General features: G+C 43.0%; 2 protein-coding genes across 2 annotated transcripts in view; one reads left to right on the top strand and one right to left on the bottom strand.

Annotated features, from left to right (window-relative positions):
• LOC145392067 (uncharacterized) overlaps nt 1-20679 on the bottom strand; it is a 73521-nt gene that overhangs the window by 49779 nt on the left and 3063 nt on the right. Inside the window, 2 exon segments of the mRNA XM_080266523.1 lie at nt 1438-1762; nt 17748-19324. Coding sequence (XP_080122649.1) covers nt 1438-1762; nt 17748-19324 — 1902 coding nt within the window.
• LOC145392030 (uncharacterized) lies at nt 3653-10152 on the top strand. The gene is made up of 4 exons (XM_080266491.1): nt 3653-3677; nt 7370-7535; nt 9219-9312; nt 9772-10152. The coding sequence occupies exons 1-4, from the start codon at nt 3653-3655 to the stop codon at nt 10150-10152; spliced, it is 666 nt and encodes a 221-aa protein (XP_080122617.1).

Genomic DNA, 20679 nt, shown 5'->3' with positions numbered 1-20679 from the left:
TGGGTTCAAGTACAGATGAGCCTGGAATTGCAACTGTTACTACTACTTCCTTTTCCAGTGGTTTAGTTTAATGCAAAACGGGATTATATTACTGGCCGAATATTGTATTTTCCCTTTAGTTATGACTGTATAATTTCGGTCCTTGTCTCAGTTATATCGGACAATAATATGAGGTCCAGAATAGTTAGTATGCAATATTTACTGCATGGATTGTTGCTATATAACCAACCCACGTGTTCCCTACGTTTCGCAGAAGCGAGGAAGTGGGTTTTCAGAGCGTTACTGACCACGCTTGTAACAATAAATTAAATAAATAAATAAGATGCTTCGGATTCATATATACACACTTGTGATTTCTTTCAACATCATGGTTGCTTAGTTTCATCTCTTTGTGTGTGATGGACGGTAGGTGATATGCCATGATTTATGTTTACTACTTCACATTTAAAGTGTTTCCAAGGAAGGAAAATGAAGAACTCAATAACCCTGCCCTCAAATCTTAAACCTGTGGTAGTTGTCTGCATAACTACTCTTTATGTAGTGGAAAGGCATAAGTATTTTTACAAGCAAGGGCGAAACCCTCGTAAGTCTCCCTTCAAGGAGTGGCATTTTCTCACATACGAGCAGCCTTAACCGGCCCGGCCCAACCGTAATGCTTATGATAAGATTATATCTTAGCAACCACAGGGCCGATCACTGCGTTGTTTGCGCCATATGATAGCCACATTTTTAAAGATTTGTTTAGGCAAGTTTCATCACACCTCGGCGGTGCACATGACACGCACCATGTGCAGAATGTCGAAAATCTTCAAAGTGGGCCACAGGCCAGACAGTTTGTCGTGAAGGCATGAAACTTGATAGGTAAATTGCCATCAATATATTCTAGGCATCATCGGGGTGTAAGATAACATTCCATTGCTTTCAGAATTAACGGGCCTCGCTCGTACCTCGCCAACAAAGACGTTTTACTGGCTTAAATATTATCATCGCCCATAGAGAAGTGTATGTGACAGAATTCAGCCTCTATAACCCTCCAACCCATCGTAGTTATCTGCCATGGCCCTCACGGACATGACGTACTTTCATTTTACACAGGATGCCACCAGATGATTTTGCTTAGCGTAGGAAATATCTGTATTAGTGGAGAGGTTTATGGATGCTACATTTACCTCCTATAGTTCACATGGTGTTTCCCAAGCAAATAGGAATTGTCTGGCTGTAGCAGTATTGAATAAATTAGCCCAGCCAAAGCGGTTCATGGCCTTCTGTATACTGCACGAGAGCCATACATCTAAGGTCACCTAAATAACATCATTCACTCTAAGCATTACGGCAATTAAAGTAACCGTTAATTTACCATAACTTTTATTCAGGCATTAAATATATATACAGTCAGTACAGACTCCACTCGCAGCTCGGGGTCGGATAGTCGGTGACGTTCGGGATGATAATTTAGTTGTAAACAGGAGGCTGGTAGGACGGGGCTGGGGTTGGTTTGTAGGACGGGGCGGGGGCTGGTTTGTAGGACGGGGCGGGTGCAGGTTTGTAGGGCTGGTAGGCAGGGTACTGGGCCTCACCTTCGTAAGTCACTTCCGCCACGTAGCCAGAGTCGCCGTTAACGACGTAAGTCACCTTCTGGATGCGACCGTCGGGCAGCGCCACGTAATAGGAGCCCTGGGTGTCGTAGCCGTCACGAGCCTCCTGGTGACCGTAGTTGTTGCCGTCTTTCACAGCCCAGTCGAACTGGTACTGAGCGGGACCCTAAAGAGAGGGTAAGACTGGCATGACCTCTGTGGCGGCACAAGTATAAGGATAAGAGTAGCAGTTCAAGAGCAAAATTCTTATTATTCACGATACTAGACTTTGTGAAAGAAAAAAATATATATATTGTTGGGAGGATATACGGTACCACGAAGCAACCCTCAGTGTAACCGATAGTTAAAAACCCAACACTTTATTTCCTTACCTAATACCTGTATTCAGATCAAATTCAGGGCATAAACTGTTTACTTTCGCTATAGAGAAGGGAAAAAAATAGCCATGCAAATAAATGTATAATTTTAGCAGCGTTGGAAAACCAAAACTCTTTTTAAGCTGTCATGTAGAATAATGTGTGCAGTTCTATATAGTCCACTGCAGAACTAGACCTCTCAATTACGGAGTGTTGATATCAGGGAACCCATCTCACGATTGCTTAAGTCGAGTTGGGAAAGGGTGTTTAGGGAAGAGGTGGGGTTCATATGAGATAACCTATGATGTGTTTTTGTCAGAGATAAGAGTTTGAAGTCCAAATTATGACCCGCCTATTCGATTTACATCCACGCTCGTATTTTGCTTCATATAAACAGGCTGAGGCAGTGGGACACTTGTGGTCGACTCGGGACCTCTCAATTGCGAGGCGAGTATGCTTCCAGTTACACCACCGCCACAGCTCCATAGACTATATGGCATTCTAAAATTAGTAACACATGGGTGACATCATGATGACCGTGTAATGGGCCATGGGTGGTGGAATATTCACCTGTGGGGCGGGGGCGGAGTAACCGTAGGGGGGCGAGGGGGGGTTGGCCAGGACCACGGCCACCAGGCTCGGCACCAGCAGGCTCTGCACCACACACACACACACACACACGCACACCAAGGTAGATGACATTAAACACATTTTGCTTGAAAAAATAGTACTAAAAGAATATCATTGAACAAAAATAATGGTACTTCATTATTGCTTCATTAACTGTGATGATTTCAAATGTATCGTGAGTTCTATACAGTAATCTAAAACATTGAAACAGATATCATTTAGAACAGGCTACGCATTCATATAGATTAGATACATAGATATACAGGCACAGATATAGACACATAGACAGAAAGATAAGGTAAATGAAATCTAAGGGTGAGCTATGTAGAAGCTGACCTTAGCGATCATGGCTGTGTTGCAGATGGTTGTGATGGTGCAGGAACGACCACCTGCCTTTTTTATACTCGTATCAAGCCGGAGGTGTGGGAGTGTCAAGATGGTGACCACGCCCTCTTTCTCACCTCTCACCATCACACTCCTTTGAAGGCCAAGGTTATTGACATGTCAATGGTTCATCATCATCAGCCTAAGACAGTCCCATACGTAGGACTGTACCCAATCTAGAGTGATGATATAGGAACAAGTGAATAATTCTTGGCCGAAAAGGGTCATAGGGCAAAAACAAGGATAACTCAAACACCTGTAATGCAATTTTGACCAAACTTTGTAGATGGAGTTGTGGGACAGAGAAGGGTGATGTGAGTCATTAGTAGAACTCCCAGTCAGAAGTAAAATTACAGGACAAGGTCAAATTTTTGGCCCTTTAACCCAACTAGGTTTGATACGATTTCGCTGAAATTTAGTAGAAGGGTTTACGGTTACCTGAGGGTGAAATAATTCTCTTCTCAGAACCAGAGCTCAAAGGTCATGGTCACAGAATAAGATCAACTAAATCACATTTCATCGAATTTTAACCAAACTTGGTGGGTGAGTTGTGGGTGAGGTAAAGATGAATTGATTCGATTTTGAAGAGTAACCAGCCAAATTTTAAGGTACCAGGTCTGGGTCCAAGCTTCGTCAGCATGATCAGTGGGCACTTCTCGTAGCCGAGGATGCTGGTCGTTTCGAAGCATGGTGACGAATCATGCCATAAACAGTAGGTCAGACGCGCGAAAGGTGCTTCAATTTATCACACATAGACGACTATTTGTCATCATTTTTTTATCAACATACTCCAAAACCACATGAGCACTAGATGGTGTGGACGGGCTTTTAGTTCAATTGCACAGAGCAGGTGTTGCGGTCTCTTTGTTCTTCTTGTTGTCCAAATTTGTTGTTGTTACCGTAGTTACTCTGGTGTCTGTTGTTCCTTGTTGATTTTGCTGGCGAGTTTCTTGTTGGCGTTGTTGGTCCCGTCATTTTTTTATAACATTATTATTTAGTTGCTGAATTATTGCTTTTATCCATTTGTTGGCATATGTTGTAGTTGTTTATGTTGTTGCTGATGGTGATTTGTTGCAGTTACTGTTGACATGTTATTTTTGTTGATATACTGACGCTTTGATATTGCTGCTACTATTGTGGTGTTTTTACTGCTGTCGCATCTGCTGTTGATGAGTTTTTATTTTCTGTTACTGGTACTCATGGAAACAGCAAAGGGAGAAGGGGGAGTGCGAGAATCCCAGACTCACCCCCCCCCCACCATTCTAAAAGAATAATTTGAAAATCGTGACAGACATTGTTCAAGAATATATTCAGTACCAAAATAACATTAAATGCTTGTTTCCTGGGTGGTTTCCTTTACCCTTTAACACTCAGTGCATTCATAATTTTTTATTTGCACACTCTAGGCATAGTCTTGACAACCTCTTTCCCGTGGCCTAGTAGTCCTCCTACGTATTTATCCCCGACATGTCACCACTTGTACTCTAACACCCACCATCTATATTGAATACACGCTTGGGCTGTTTGATACATGAACGGTGTATTGGATTTAGTGTGGGTGTTTTTATCACATGTCGGTGGGTCTTATGGCGGATAAGGAAAGCCTTTAACGAAATTCAGATCTTTAAAGTTTTCCCTTCCCCAGTCGGGATTCGAACGTGGGTTCATTGGAGCTACAGGCCCCTCTCTACCAACACTGCCACCACCACCCTCTAATCTACAAACTATTATAATACTTTCCAAGGAGAGAATAATGACAACAATAATTCAGACCTCTCATAAAGTCCTGGCTGGGCCCCTTTTTCTGTTATTGTTGTTAGCCTGTTGTTGCTATCCTTTTTGCTGCGAAGTTGTTATAGTGCTCTTTCAATATTGATGTTGTTATTCAAGTGTTGTTAGTGTAATCGTTCAGTGGCGGTAATGCTGCTGTTATTTTACTGGCATTGCTGTAAATACTGTTAGCATGTTCTCTTTGTACTGTTATTGGTGTTGGCGCTGTTTTTGTTTATGTGCAGTGGTAGTTAATGATCCATATTCTCGTCTGTATGGCATGCTTTGTAACACATCTTCCTTGGCGATGTATGTACATATGTACAAACATCTGTTAGCGTCCCTTGTTTGTCCTGGTGTCCCCGTTTAGGTTCTATGTTGCTCTGGATGACTGTATTGACCAGTCTGATTTGTTGTTTCTTACCTTACCCGTCTCCATTACCTAGTCTGTACTCGCAGTTTTTTTTTTTTTTTTTTTTTAACCTCTGGATGTTTCGCTCTCTCTGCTCACTCTATTTTTTTTTTTTTTCACATAATTCTGAGATGATGTTGCCTTACTTTAAAGACAGTGACGTCCTGAATACCCTAGTCTTTATTTCATTCTCTTGTTTGGACTTCTCATGTCTACGTTGCAGTTACTATCTCATTTTTCAATGTTACTCAGCTCTAAAAGGCGAAACTTAAAGATTTTCTTGACAACCCAAAAATAAACATTGCACACTTACAAGAAACAAAGCACACACTCGCACAGAAGACTATAAACATTAAGAACTTCCCACACATTTGCACAGACAGAACAGACGGCTATGGAGGAGTCCTTACTACCTACATATAGACATCTATCCTCTACAAAGACACAACACACAGAACATAATCATTTGCCCTGAATGGCACCACTCTAAATGAATACCAAATCAGGACACACTTAAGAAATTAACATTTATAACAATTACATTCCCCCGACACCCGCACTAGCGCAATACAAGCCTCAGCATTTTCCCCTAACACAGACACCTAACTTTATCGTTGCTGGGGACTTGATTGCTGAAAACACTGACTGGTACAAGCACAACCATAACAACCAACATATTCTTGACATAGCACCATAACTCAACATGTACTGTACATTCTAAACGACACCTATATCCTACACCAAGCACACAGCTACCCATTATCCTCAGACATCACCTTCTGTTTGTCCACACTTTCACTCACCACCACCAGGTGACATGTACCCTAACTCACATCAGATCACATCCCTATCATTTTCACCATAGAACTGTCCTCTAAACCCGAGCGATCACACATCACCTAAATAAACTGCAAGAAAGAATACTGGACATTAAGACAGAAGGGAACGGGGAAAATAATTATACTAAATGTATAATGTGAAGAACAGTAAGAAAAGTCATAATATTGAGAACGGAAACAGTGGGAGAGTCACCTAAGAAATGAGTAAGCTGTGGGGGGCTGACGTAATAAGGAGAGGAAGGGAAAGCTGAGAGGCTTAGCGCAGACAACCACCACATTCCACGAGGCAACAGAAACCACTACAACCCAATGTAACACCAGAGAACAACGTGACACTGAACCACAATTCCCTTCTCTCACAACCACAAGACACCATCATAAAACTCGAACAATTAAACAACGAAACTGACAACAAAACCGGAACAAAGAAAACAGAAAATTAGAAGACCTTTGCAACAACACCCATTCACTCCACAAATCCCTCTCGGCTCTATAAAACACTTAACACCATCACTAAGAAACAAACAAGTCCCTCTACGACCCACGCTGCCATCACTTCCAGTACTCAACACATCCCCTCATACAAAGAGCAAACAAACACACAAGGGAACCACTATTCTTGTATGTCATCTTACACCAAGATGGATTAACTCTGAAGAACAGTCTCCTCTGCATAGACGGGTCTTTCCACTCGAGCGCAAAATAACTCCTTTCTTTCCAGAACAAAGACACAACATTATAAGAAAATATGAAACTCTGCAATTATAGGACTGGTTGGCCTTAGCAACACCAGAAACATTAAAGACTAAACAGCTTCCAGGCCCTCACAAACATTAGCAACAGCTCGTATGCACGTTGTAGCATCCCAACACTTGGAAACAAGGAACAATCATCATTCAGCTCAGACTATATAGAAACCCAGCACGCCTTTCTTCATACAGACTCATAACACTACTCAGCACACCATTCAAGATAGCTGAACACCTGATTCTTAACAGTCACATCTCATATTCCCTGTTCTCCCTCACAACACGGCTTTAGAGCAATTCACTCCACTAATACCTTTTTAACCAACTTCACACAATATGCATCTGATGACACCAACTCCGTGGACCCGCACAAAGTACACCGTTTACAACAACTGACATTAATAAAACCTTTGAAACTATCCTCTGATCCAAACTACCGTACGAAAAATCTGCAACACAGGCATGGAGAAGAACTTCGAATGTTGGCTTGTCAACTGTCTACCAGGCAGACAAGCACACGTTGCTTCCAGGGCATGTGCCACGAACACAAAACTTTCTTAGCGAGACTTCCCTGTGTCCCGTTCTCTCACCAACACTCTTCTGTCTTTACGTGTATGATATTCCCAAACCACAGCCTCCTACAAACATCGCTTCAATGCAACTACACAACATATAACAGGCACAACCTGCTCACTGCAACAAGGTTACATCAATAAACTTAAGGCATCTGTCAAGGACCATTGGCTGGCGATCGCCCTAGCCAAAGCCATCACCACACTCGTCACTAGTAACAATCAAGGGTACAAATACACCCCTAACTTTCTTTTTAACGTGTACCTGTGTCACATACCCCCTCCACTACAATCCTGGCCGTGACATATGACACTGAACCTCCTGTGATTGGACATTGGTATATTACTCTTACGGAAGAAAAAGGATTGTATGATCAATATTAACCCCATCAGCACGAGGATATAATTTCTAGGGTTTCTTCATCATCATCATCTTCTTCTTCTTCCTACCCCAAAATTCTATTAATCTTATGGGAGACGTCTTCCAGCGAAGGGTTAATAAAAACTATACCTTACCTATCCAGATCGAAAAGTTTATCCTAAGGAGAAGAAAGTCGTCTGTAAACAGCAATAATATAATAAAAGAAAATGTCGTCGGAATTAAGGAATGAAATCGCTTTGTGCATCATCCTTTCAATTTAAGAATGCACAGGAAGTGTCCACTTCATGATCTCTGTCTCCATACGATTTCCTTCAGTCTGATAAACTTTTCAAAATGGAGAGGTAAGCTATTATTTTCATTTGCCCTTTAACTGAGAGAGATCTTCCAAAGCTAATTACATTTTCTTGAAAATGGCAAAAATAAATTTGAAAGATCGAGTTACCAGACTGAAGTTGTTAATTACTGTATACTTTTAACCCACTGAGACACTTTCATAATTAATACATCTTCATCATCATCATCATCATTATCAGTTCATTCAGTCATGGGATGCAATGCAAATGTTAACCATCAACCTGTACAGTACCAGTGTATTTGCCTGCACACGAAGCCCCAGGACACAACTTCATCAAGTCTTGCAGCTACATGATTTCAGTAGCACTTGAATCATGACAGAAAATTCCCAGCTCGACCAGAAAAAAATATAATTATTTGAATATCGCTTTAACAGTCTACCCTGATCTCTCACAACACCCATCAGCATGTCATAAAAACACCTCCATTAATACCATTACGCCAGTTACGAATGAGATAGCCCTGTTATTAAATCAGTATGGATGGTGGGAAATAGCCATCTAGTAAGGGAAGGACGACTGCTGAGCCTCAAAGAACAGTGTTTAGTGTAGTCGGATACATGAGAAGAAGAAAACTGAGTCAACCAGTGGCGCGTTAATGTGGTTAACCTGTCTTCAACCTTGGCCTTCAAAAGAGTGTGATTGCGAGTGAGGTGAGAGTGAGGGTGTGGTCACCATCTTGCCACTCCCACACCTCCGGCCCGATATCGGTATAAAAAAAAAAGGCAGGTGGCCGCTCCTGCACCATCACAACCATCCACAACACAAAGATGATCGTTAAGGTTAGCTTCTGCAGATTTTACCTTATATATATATATATATATATATATATATATATATATATATATATATATATATATACTTTCACTTTTATTATACATTTTTATTTAACCATGCTACCTGTCAGAAGTTGAATTACTTTAAGTAATGTATTACAAATTCAGAATAGAGTATCATTTAGAAAACTGGTAAATTCTACAGCACTAAAGTTAACTAGGTGATCATGGAGGATAGTATCTTCAATGCATAAATGAAAACATAAATACTCGCATTTCTGTCCAGTCTATAATTATTATTAGGGTTAGTACTCCTATTAACCAAGTCGTATAATATTATTTTTCGCCTCTGTGTGTGTGTGTGTGTGTGTGTGTGTGTGTGTGTGTGTGTGTGTGTGTGTGTGGTGCAGAGCCTGCTGGTGCTGAGCCTGGTGGCCGTAGTCCTGGCCAACCCCCCCTCGCCTCCCTACGGTTACTCCGCCCCCGCCCCGCAGGTGAATATTCCACCACCCATGGCCCATCACACGGTACCCTTGATTATATTCATATTTCACTCGGTTTTGCTTCGCTGCTACGTATGTTAGCTGAGAAAGGGTTTTGGGGTTACCAGCGCACCTGTCATTATAGCAGTGGAGGAAATAACACGTTGCTAAGAAAATAACTTTTTGTGTGTGTGTGTGCATGCATTTGGAAGGGGGTGCTATTGTAAAACAAACATTTGCCTCTGTGCTTCTCTGCATAATGTGGAAGAAAGTGAAGTATTCAGATTTTAGAACTAATAACTGATTACATTAGGGGTAATTCCTGGGCATCTCGAAGGCTTCCAGCGGTAATACTGCTTAGATTTTTCACGAAATTCTAGGTCTGTGGGTGAACATAGTCACTCGATCATCTCCTCGTGTCTTTGTGTTTGTGTTGCCACAGAAGTCATGACAGCCTTACCCTTTCTGTAGGGTCCCGCCCAGTACCAGTTCGACTGGGCTGTAAGGGACGGCAACGACTACGGTCACCAGGAGGCTCGTGACGGCTACAACACCCAGGGCTCCTACTACGTGGCGCTGCCCGACGGTCGCCTCCAGAAGGTGACTTACTACGTCAATGGCGACTCCGGCTACGTGGCGGAAGTGACTTATGAGGGTGAGGCCCAGTACCCTGCCTACCAGTCCTACAAACCTGCACCCGCCCCGTCCTACAAACCAGCCCCCGCCCCGTCCTACAAACCAGCCCCCGTCCCGTCCTACAAACCAGCCCCCGTCCCGTCCTACAAACCAGCCCCCGTCCCGTCCTACAAACCAGCCCCCGCCCCGACCTACCAACCTCCTGGTTACCAGTAGACTAACGTTCCAAACCTCACCGGCCTCCTGATCCCGACCTAAGAGTGGAGTCTGTATCTCAGGCATTGTGTGGATGTATTTATTACCCGAATAAATGTTACAGCATTCGCTATCACTTTTTTACCTGTGAGAACAAAAAGAACTACAATACCGTAAAAATGTCCAAGAGCAATTTTGATACAGAAAAACTTCCCGTAGCCATTGCCTGCTAGAATCCGAGCTATAAAGAGACCCTGACGTCAAGGTCACTTATAATGTGCATATCACCTTAGGTCACCATAATCTATAAGTCCACCAACTTTGGTGACTCTAGCTTTAATTTTTCATGGAAAATTAGGTCAAATCCGGAATAACTGGAAGAGTCCTAATTTTTTAACCCAGGCGATCTCAGAGAATAATCAACCAACTGAAACCATAATCCTTTCCACACTGCATCCGCCTTGAGGATATGTTATAATAACATCTCAGTTAGTGATTCTTGAGATAGCGTGGCTGACTCACTTTTCCGTGTTATGGATAATATCCTGAGATCCGGTTGACGGATTGCCACCATATTTGGCCAAAAGAAGACGACAGCTGCCAGACTAAGTTGAAGAATCTAGGCCAAATATCCTTTGAAATGTCGCAGTCTTAAAGTAATTTAGAATAATAATTAAAAAAAAATATAAAAAGACTTCTCACAAGGATGTGGGAACTTTTGAACAATTTATCACTATGCTGGCGTCAACTACTCAAGAATGGAGAATAAAATGTTGCCGAGATGAAAGAAGGTTGATGTCAATGTTAGCAGTACGTCACCCTTTTTCGAGGGAAAGCGTCAGCCTCTGACACTTGTGTCTACCAATCCTCCTGGGCTGCATTCACTCCCATTCAAGGGTGGACATTTCAGAGCAAACATTTGTTTCGCCCTACATGTGTTTGCACATCTCCGTGCTTTGACGAGGTGCCTTCTGTGAAATATACGATCCTCTCACCTTCATCGTGACTTCAGGAACAGAAATTTCCAAATGCACTTCACTCCCTACGTTCAAAAGCCTTCTACACCTAAACTCGTGTGTGATGCACTGGGTGGTAACTGGTCATTTCCCCAGTACCAGAATTTAGTGTTCCTCAGTCCTTCGGATGTGTTGCCCTTTAGGTCCCGTAAAACACTATCTGCAGAACTACCATCGCTATCAGTCCTATGCAAGCCGGCCGCTACAGTGCATACATACAACGATCTATATTTATTGCATGGTGCGGTGTGGCTAGAAAATTTAGCAACACAAATTCGGTCCCAGATGTTGTTGTTGGAGTCGGTTTAACACCCTCAGTACGAGAACATGTCTTATTATAAACTTATCCCCCCTCAAACAAGTTTATTCAGCTTAGGAGACACCTCGTAAAGAAACGATTAGGAAAAAAAATCTCCTTAAAGACTGAACTACATATATGGTTAACTGTTATTCCACATGTCGTTGCCAACACATAAAACACCACGGGTAATACCATCACACTCAGTTTGAAAATAATTACAATCGAGCGAGCGCAACAAGAGAAGTTTACTCTACGTTCAGCTGAGAAATGAGCGGTCCAACACGACCTGGCCCTGCTCAACACGACACGGACCGACCGTGATGGTTTTCAGAAGCTAATAACTTTTCTATGTGAGACAGAGAAGAAATTCTTTCAGCAGGTAGTAAATACATTCAATAAATTTTGTTTTTAGCTATACATTTACTCATGAGACCAAAGAAACTCCTTGGAATCCCAGCATTCCAAGGGAATGTGCTGAGGGCTTCAAATGACATGCTCCATTATCAAATCAAATTTAAAAAGCTTTCCTGTTGTAAAGCTCTGTTTTCTTGCAAGAATTCCAACAAGTAAATATCGCATACTATGCTCATATTTTTACATGAACGTTTTTTCTATGTTTAGCGAGTGAAATCAGCAAGGGTATAACTGCACCACTGCTGGGTTTTATCATTCAAACAATAACCAAGCGTTAACTGACGCAGTTCACTGACATGGCAAGTCTGGAGCAGAGAAATGAACATTGCGCGTGTGATAAATGCTACGGAGCCTCGCTATATGCACATCCAGAAAGAAAAAGTGAGAGAGAGAAAACGTGTGAGAGAGAAAACGTGTGAGAGGAAGAAAACATGAGAAAGTAAATATTTTAGCTCAATTATGCTTCTGTTATTGTTCATGTACCTTACCAGAAATGTTGAAAATTTACACCAAGATGAAATTATGTTGATGGCAAATGTACAAACACTTGCTTGCTCGTGACGCGCTTGGAAATTGCACCTTACTGGTAAATCTGGCACACAATATGGCGATGGTGGGTATTAATACATATGTGTTGATGTTGAAGATTTGTTGGTGTGTAGTAGGTGGACTATGAAGCCTCGGGAATGAACTACCTAGCCGATAACCTATTTTTAGAGTATGTCACTGTATGCTTTTATGTACTTTATTCCCCTGAAGCTTTTTTTTTTAATTAGGTCTCCACACCACAGTGTGGAAACCTACTGTCTTTGCCCTGTGTCTCCTTTCTTTCTGCAGACGCTTTTCAACTTGGTATCCATCCTTTATTATTTCACCAATTTGTTTCAAACTTGGCACAACTGTTCCTTGGCCCAGTGCCCCTACGCATTTTTTTTTTTTCTGTGGATTAAGGCCTTTAAAGAGATTTGGGGGGTAAAACGTTTAACAATGCAAACACAAATTCTAGGATCCTACTTTCTTATGTTCAAAATTCATCAAGGCACTTTCACAAAAGTATGCTAGTGCACTGCAGCTGCGTGGAGACCATCTTGCATTCCCTGGGATGCTTTCTATTTTTAGTTTATATTTTGTAAGAAGTAAACTGCGAAATTAAGCCAGAAGTGAATTATCAGTATACCCACCACAGGTCCTATGGTTCTATCTATCTATCTATTGCCAGACGCCTTAAACCTGAGAGGGATGGCCACAAACAAATCGCCTCCATGTCGTCGTATCCCCTGCCATATCGCTGTCCTTCTCCCAGCTCATATCCCTCTCCATCATATACATTCCATTCCATCCCTTCTTCTCATCGTCGGCCTCCCCCTCCTTCTATTCCCTTCCACCTCACTCATATACACTTTCCTCGTTAGTCTCTCGCTCTCCATCCTCTCCACATGGAAAAACCACCTCATTGTATATATTTCTCCTAACGTTTTCTGTCACATCCACATTCACACCATAACGCTCCTTCACTTCCTCATTTGTCAATCTGTCTCTCCATGTAACGCCACATGCTCCTCTCAGTTTACTCATTTCCACTGCTCTCTCTCTTAACTTGCGTCCTTCCAACATGGTCCAAGCTTAGCTTCCATGCGTTAGAGTTGGTATCACAATATTTTCGTGCACAGCCTTTTTTTTTTTTTTTTTACTTCCATGCTCACTTCGCTATTTCTTATCACCGCTTTCAAAGAACCAGCAACCTTTCTCCCCTGTTGTTCCCTTTCCAGCGCATCATTCTTGAAACTTATCCTTACTCATCACACTACCCAAGTATTTATATGCACTCACATTCTCCATTTCCTCATCATCCAACCTCACTGTACATTCAGTGACTTCATTTCTCTTGAAGACCGTAACTCTACTCTTCCCTACATTCACCTTTAGATTCTGTTTCTTACACACTCTCCCAGACTTATTCACCAAGCCTTGCAGTTCCCCTTTGTCTTCACTTAAAAATAGAGTATCATCTGCATACAACAGTAGGCTACAGGGAGTTTCCAAACACTGTCCTCTCTCATTAGGACCCCTCCAACATCCACTGCCCTACCTTGTATCTCTTTTATAACCCCATCCAAATAGAGACTGAACAACCATGTAGACATGACGCATCCCTGTTTCATTCCAACATTCAGATAGAAAAATTCACTCAGTTCACTGTCCACACGTACTGCAACCTTAGCACCCTCATACATACTCTTCACGGCGTTCAACAGCATCGCATTTACTTCATATATTCTTAATACTTTCCACAATCCACGTCTATCCACTTGTCATATGCATTCTCAAAATCCATGAAAGCCACATGCAACATCTTTCCCTTCTCTAGAACTTGTCCACTAAACACCTAAGAATGAATATCTGATCTACACAACCTCTTCCCCTCCTAAAACCTCCCTAGTCTTCTCCAAATGATTCTTCTGCTATTTCTCTAACTCTGTCAGTAAGTAACCTACCATATACTTTTCCTATTACACGAAGAAGACAAATGTTCCTATGTTTACAACACACTATTCCCCCCCCCTCCCTTTGTACAGGAGAATAATTATATCTGAATTCCAATTCACCGGCACTTTACCTTCCTCCCAGGCCAATCTGCTCATCTTCCATATCCATTCTACTACTACCTCTCCTCCATGCTTCAGCATTTCACCACACGCTCCATCAATTCCAGGGGCTTTCCCCATTTTGTCTTTCTTCTTTGCTCTCACTACATCCATCCATCTGATCTCTTCCTCCCTTCTTACCTCCCTCCTTCTCCTAGCCATCCCCAGCCACTTATACTCGCATTACTTTCATGCTCTATGTGTATCAGTTCCTTAGAGCGTTCTCTCCATCTGCTCACATTTTCTCCCTTCTCCACCATCGATCTACCATTCTTATCTTTCACTCCCCTACCAACTTCTTCATCACCCTGTCTAACTCTCTTTACCTCCATTACCTGAAGTTTAAAAGAAAAAAAAAAACAGAGAGAGAGAGAGAGAGAGATTCTACTACTAATGTTTGTGCTCGAACTTCGGCATTCTTCTCCTGGCATGGCAAAAATATACCTAAAAAATACACAGAACTGATATATAATATACCCACTGCTATGACACCACAGTTTTTTTTTAAAGGATCACTTACCCTTGTGCGTGAATGTTACCGGTGATTAGGGATGTGCTAGGACCTGTCATGAGGAAGGGGCATAAATGTTGTGTCCCAAGAAATGTGTAGCTGAGGCAGGTATATAGCATCATGGATGTAATGAATGAGTCAAAGGAAGAGCGGACGGAAGAAGGAAAGGGGATAGGGTGGCATGTACAACCGTGGCCAGGTATTCTTTCCTACTGTAATATGCCACCGTCACACACGATTTTGCAACACAGTACCATGAGAATATAACTACATAGCAATGGCTGTCCTCCACTATTTGATATATTCACTGAACGTATTGCGACCTTGCCACCTTTACTGGTTAGCTACCACAATTTCAGATCAGGATCAAAGGATACCTAAGTCAGACTTTGGTTAGGTTAGATTGCCAGGTTGGGTTTGGTTGGAATTATATTTTTCTCCCTTTATTGATCTAAAGGTTTATTTTAAGAAAATACCAGATTCTGAGACATGGTGGGGAGCTATTGTCGGATTTAGTAATATTCGATAGAAATGAAGGGCCGAAATCATTTAAAGCTTATTTTTGAAAATAATTGAAAAATTATCATTCCAAATTCAAAATCCTATTTTGTCTGAAACGATAGATTCGTTTTCTACAACTGTATATGCAGGGATTTGCTACACTAAAAATGTGCCATACATACATACATATATATATATATATACATATATATATATATATATATATATATATATATATATATATATATATATATATATATATATATATATATAATCTCTCTCATCTCATCAGCCGTTTGTGTGTCCACAGCAGGACCGGCCTATCCCGACCGAAGTTGGGTCGATACAGCCAATGTATCTCCACCAAGTGGCTTAGGCTGTCTAGTAGAGATTGTATGTAGGGTGAGAAGTGCTTGTAAGTGTAATTGGAGTGTTGGAGTGGCTTTGGATGTGTGTAGTCTGTGAACCAAGTGTAATCGGCCCTCGCAAGCCGACTGGGTGCAAGCATACTTATAGTATCCGACACTGGTTCAACCACAGCACCCCTTGTGTCCGCCAAAGCAGTACATGGCCTGAAGAACACTCCCAAAGTTTATAACCTCGGAGGGGCGCGAACCCTCGTTCTTCAGTGTACGAAAATGCACACTTTACCACTGTACCACAGAGGCTCCATATATATATATAGATAGATAGATAGACGGATAGATATAGATATAGATATAGATAAATATAGATAGATAGATACAGATAGATATAGATATAGATATAGATAGATAGATATAGATAGATACATAGATAGATAGATATATCCGCCCCTGTGTGGAGTGCGGCTCTCATGTGTGGGGAGGCTCCCCACATGCAGCTCTTCTCAATAAGGTGGAGTCAAAGGCTTTTCGTCTCATTAACTCTCCTCCTCTTACTGACTCCCTTCAACCTCTGTCTCTTCGCCGCACTGTTGCATCTTTATCTCTTTTCTATCGCTACTTTAATGGTCACTGCTCCTCTGAACTGTCTGCTTGCATTCCTCCACCTCTGCGACGGGCGCGTAGCACCCGTCTGGCAGCAAACTCTCATCCCTTTTCTGTCCAACTCTCTAATGCAAGAGTTAACCGTTACTCCCAGTCTTTCATTCATGCAACAGGTCAGCTCTGGAACTGTCTCCCTCTGTCTGTATTTCCTCCTGCCTATGATCTCCAGTCTTTCAAACGCAGTGTGTCCAGGCATCTCAAAATGATCGGATCTTGAATTTGGCTCTCTATTGTATTTTGTTTTTCTCTTGGAGGGAACTGTTACTGCGGGCTCATGGCCTTTGGTTCCTTCTTCCTCGCATAAAAAAAAAAAAAAAAAAAAAAAGATATGGATAGAGACAAGTGGTCGTGGGCCCTTTGGGCCCCTCGCACTTGCTCCTGCAAAGGGCTCTCACGTTTATGTGCTGTTCTAGTGTAACGTTGTCACTTGGATTTTTTGCAGCTAACCAATTGATCGTGTTATTTGCAGCTTCGGGAATGGAACCCAAGTTGTCCGAACGCAAGTCCGAAGTACACACACAGACACACGGCTACTGCTACAGTTTATATTAGTTCTACCTCTGAGCAAAAAATTCTACGGAGATCTTATGCCTGGCTCCGGGAGCAGGGTTTTTTGGTCAAAATGTGTGCGCTCATTAAATATAGTAAAAGTTTTTCAATCGTGATGGGACCAAGTTTTCTTACATCAGCGATTTTTTTTGCGATTTTTGTGCCAATTTTGGTGCGATTTGAATGTGTACTTTCGGCTGCCCAAAATACACACACACACACACACACACGGCTACTGCTATAGTATATTAGATATCTATATATATCCATCTCTCTCTCTCTCTCTCTCTCTCTCTCTCTCTATATATATATATATATATATATATATATATATATATATATATATATATATATATATATATATATATATTTCGTATATGTATGTATATATATACAGGACTTTATGCATAATTTTTGTGGCCATTAAATAAGGATTCAAAACAACCTTCTTCAAGTTATGTCTAAAGACAAGATCTTGTTTATTCACTGAAACAAGACAATGTGGAATAAATTATAATACATTAAATATACAGTATGTATGTGTTACCTTAGTGAGGCACCCCGTAAGTCCTGGCTGGAGGACTATGGGTAGGCTTTGGAGCTTTGTAAGAGGGAGTAGGAGGTCTGTACGAAGGCTTTGGGGTTCCGTAGGTAGGATGTGGGGCCTTGTAGGACGGAGATGGGGGTCCATAAGTACCCTTGGAGGGACTATATGTAGGTTCAGGAGCCTTGTATGTTGGTTTCGGGGGGCCGTAAGTAGGTGCAGGAGCCTTGTATGTTGGCTTGGGGGGGCCGTAAGTAGGTGCAGGAGCCTTGTATGTTGGCTTTGGGGGGCCGTAAGTAGGTTCAGGAGCCTTGAATGTTGGCTTTGGAGGGCCGTAAGTAGGTGCAGGAGCCTTGTATGTTGGCTTTGGAGGGCCGTAAGTAGGTTCAGGAGCCTTGTATGTTGGCTTCGGGGGGCCGTAAGTAGGTTCAGGAGCCTTGTATGTCGGTTTGGGGGGGCCGTAAGTAGGTTCAGGAGCCTTGTATGTTGGCTTTGGAGGGCCGTAAGTAGGTGCAGGAGCTTTGTATGTTGGCTTCGGGGGGCCGTAAGTAGGTTCAGGAGCCTTGTATGTTGGCTTCGGGGGGCCGTAAGTAGGTTCAGGAGCCTTGTATGCTGGCCTGGGGAGGCCGTAAGTAGGTGCAGGAGCCTTGTATGTTGGCTTTGGGGGGCCGTAAGTAGGTGCAGGAGCCTTGTATGCTGGCCTGGGGAGGCCGTAAGTAGGTTCAGGAGCTTTGTATGTTGGCTTGGGGGGGCCGTAAGTAGGTGCAGGAGCCTTGTATGTTGGCTTGGGGGGGCCGTAAGTAGGTTCAGGAGCCTTGTAAGTTGGCTTGGGGGGGCCGTAAGTAGGTCCAGGAGCCTTGTATGTTGGCTTGGGGGGGCCGGAAGTAGGTCCAGGTTGTCCATAGGTAAGCTTTGAAGTATGGGACCTGTAGATGGTGTCAGGAACGTCGTAAGTGGGTGCTGGCTTTCCATAGGTAGGTGTTGGGGCACTGTACGATGGTCTAGAGTGGGATGGTCTTGAAGATTTTGGAGTGGGACGATGAGGAGCTGGATGGTGTGGAGCTGGACGGTGTGGTGCTGGACGGTGTGGAGCTGGACGGTGTGGTGCTGGACGGTGTGGAGCTGGACGGTGTGGTGCTGGACGGTGTGGTGCAGGGTGGTGTGGAGCAGGATGGTGTGAAGCAGGATAGTGTGGAGCAGGGTGGTGTGGAGCAGAATGGTGTGGAGCAGGATGGTGTGGAGCAGGATGGTGTGGAGCAGGGTGGTGTGGAGCAGGGTGGTGTGGAGGAGGGTGGTGTGGAGCAGGGTGGTGTGGAGCAGGGTGGTGTGGAGCAGGGTGGTGTGGAGAAGGATGATGTGGAGCCGGGTGGTGTGGAGAAGAGTGGTGTAGTGCACGACTGTATGGAGCAGGGTGGTATGGTGCAGGATTGTGTGGAGCAGGGTTGTGTGGAGCTGGGTGGTGTTGTGCAGGACTGTGTGGAGAATGGTGTGCTGCAGGAAGGTGTGGAGCACGGTGGTGTGGAGCACAGTGGTGTGGAGCACGTTGAAGTGGTGCTGGCCTGTGTGGAGCAGAGTGATGGATGGAGGAAGACTGGACAGGGCTGGAGCCAATATGGAAGTTGACCCTGGATTTCACTTCCGGGTCAGCCAGAACCGCCACCACCGTGGCGGCCACCACTAACAGCTGACAAGAACACAGTTCTTAGAGAAAGCATGAACTTGTGATGGGCGTGCATACTGTCATGAGACTTTATGTTACTACTTAACACTAAGAAGCTTGATTCACCTTGGGTAAAACTCATAATCGTCAATCCATCCATTATCCATTCCTTTACTGTCCTGAAATCAGTGTAGATGCATATTACTTCATGCTTTTACGGCAAGAATGACCAGCCACCCATCCTGAGTGGCAATTTTTGATCAATAGACACCAACCTGTCCTTGGACTCTAACTCATCGGCCAAATTAAGTTGGAAAGACTCTAGCCACTGGAGAACCAAGCGAATACTCATATACTCAATCGGTAGAGAGTGGTCTGCAGTCCTTACGGACCCAGGTTCGAATCCCGGCTGGGGCAGGGAACAGTTTAAGGATTTGAATTTCATTAAATCAGGCTTTACTGATCTACCAGAAGACCCGCCGACATGTCGTAAAAGTACCCCCGCTAATACCAATACACCAGTCCTGTATGAGACAACCCTAGCATGTATTCAATATGGACGGTGGGTGTTAGCGCCGAAGTGGTGACATGTAGAGGTGTATGGTATGTAGGAGGACTGCTGGGCCTTGATAGCAGGCTGTGAAGCCTATGCCCAGAGTCGGACACATAAATATATATATATATATATATATATATATATATATATATATATATATCCATCATCCAATCCTACATTGCCCCATGAGGAGCGCAGGAGCCCGGGGCTAGGCAGTTGGTCCCGACATTTAAGATGAGAGTGACCAGCCTCACTCATCCTTGAGTGGCATTACATGAGCAATCAACCCCAACCACCCCTTGGATAAAAAACCTTCACCGGCTCAATCCGATTGCAGTGCAATAATTACCCACTAAACCACCAGGCGCCAAAATTTGGTTTTATGGTTACCACCCACCGTAATAAATGGTTTCCTGGTGTTCAGGAAACCATTTGTCTTGTCACTCAGTGTAGAGTCACCCACAGGCAGAAGGAAGAGGAAAGAATGAAGGAAAGATAGACAGAAGAGGGAGAGTAAAGTCACCCGGAGGCAGAAGGACAAGGAAAGAATGAAGGAAAGAAAGACAGAAGAGGATGGAAGGAAAGAAGGATGGAGGAGAGGAAAGGGCAGACACCCAACAGCACCACTACATTGAGTGAGTGGATGGTGAGCGCTCCCACCCACCACTAATATATATATATATATATATATATATATATATATATATATATATATATATATATATATATATATATATATATATATATATATATATGATGTGTGTGTGTGTGTGTGTGTGTGTGTGTGTGTGTGTGTGTGTGTGCTCGCGCGCGCATAGAAACA

This window comes from Coenobita brevimanus, chromosome 21, assembly GCF_032717465.1.
Source record: "Coenobita brevimanus isolate Jiangsu-jjx chromosome 21, ASM3271746v2, whole genome shotgun sequence".
Classification (NCBI taxonomy): Eukaryota; Metazoa; Arthropoda; class Malacostraca; order Decapoda; family Coenobitidae; genus Coenobita; species Coenobita brevimanus.
The sequence above is the reverse complement of the archived record's forward strand: the minus strand, read 5'-3'. Positions and strand labels throughout refer to the sequence as shown.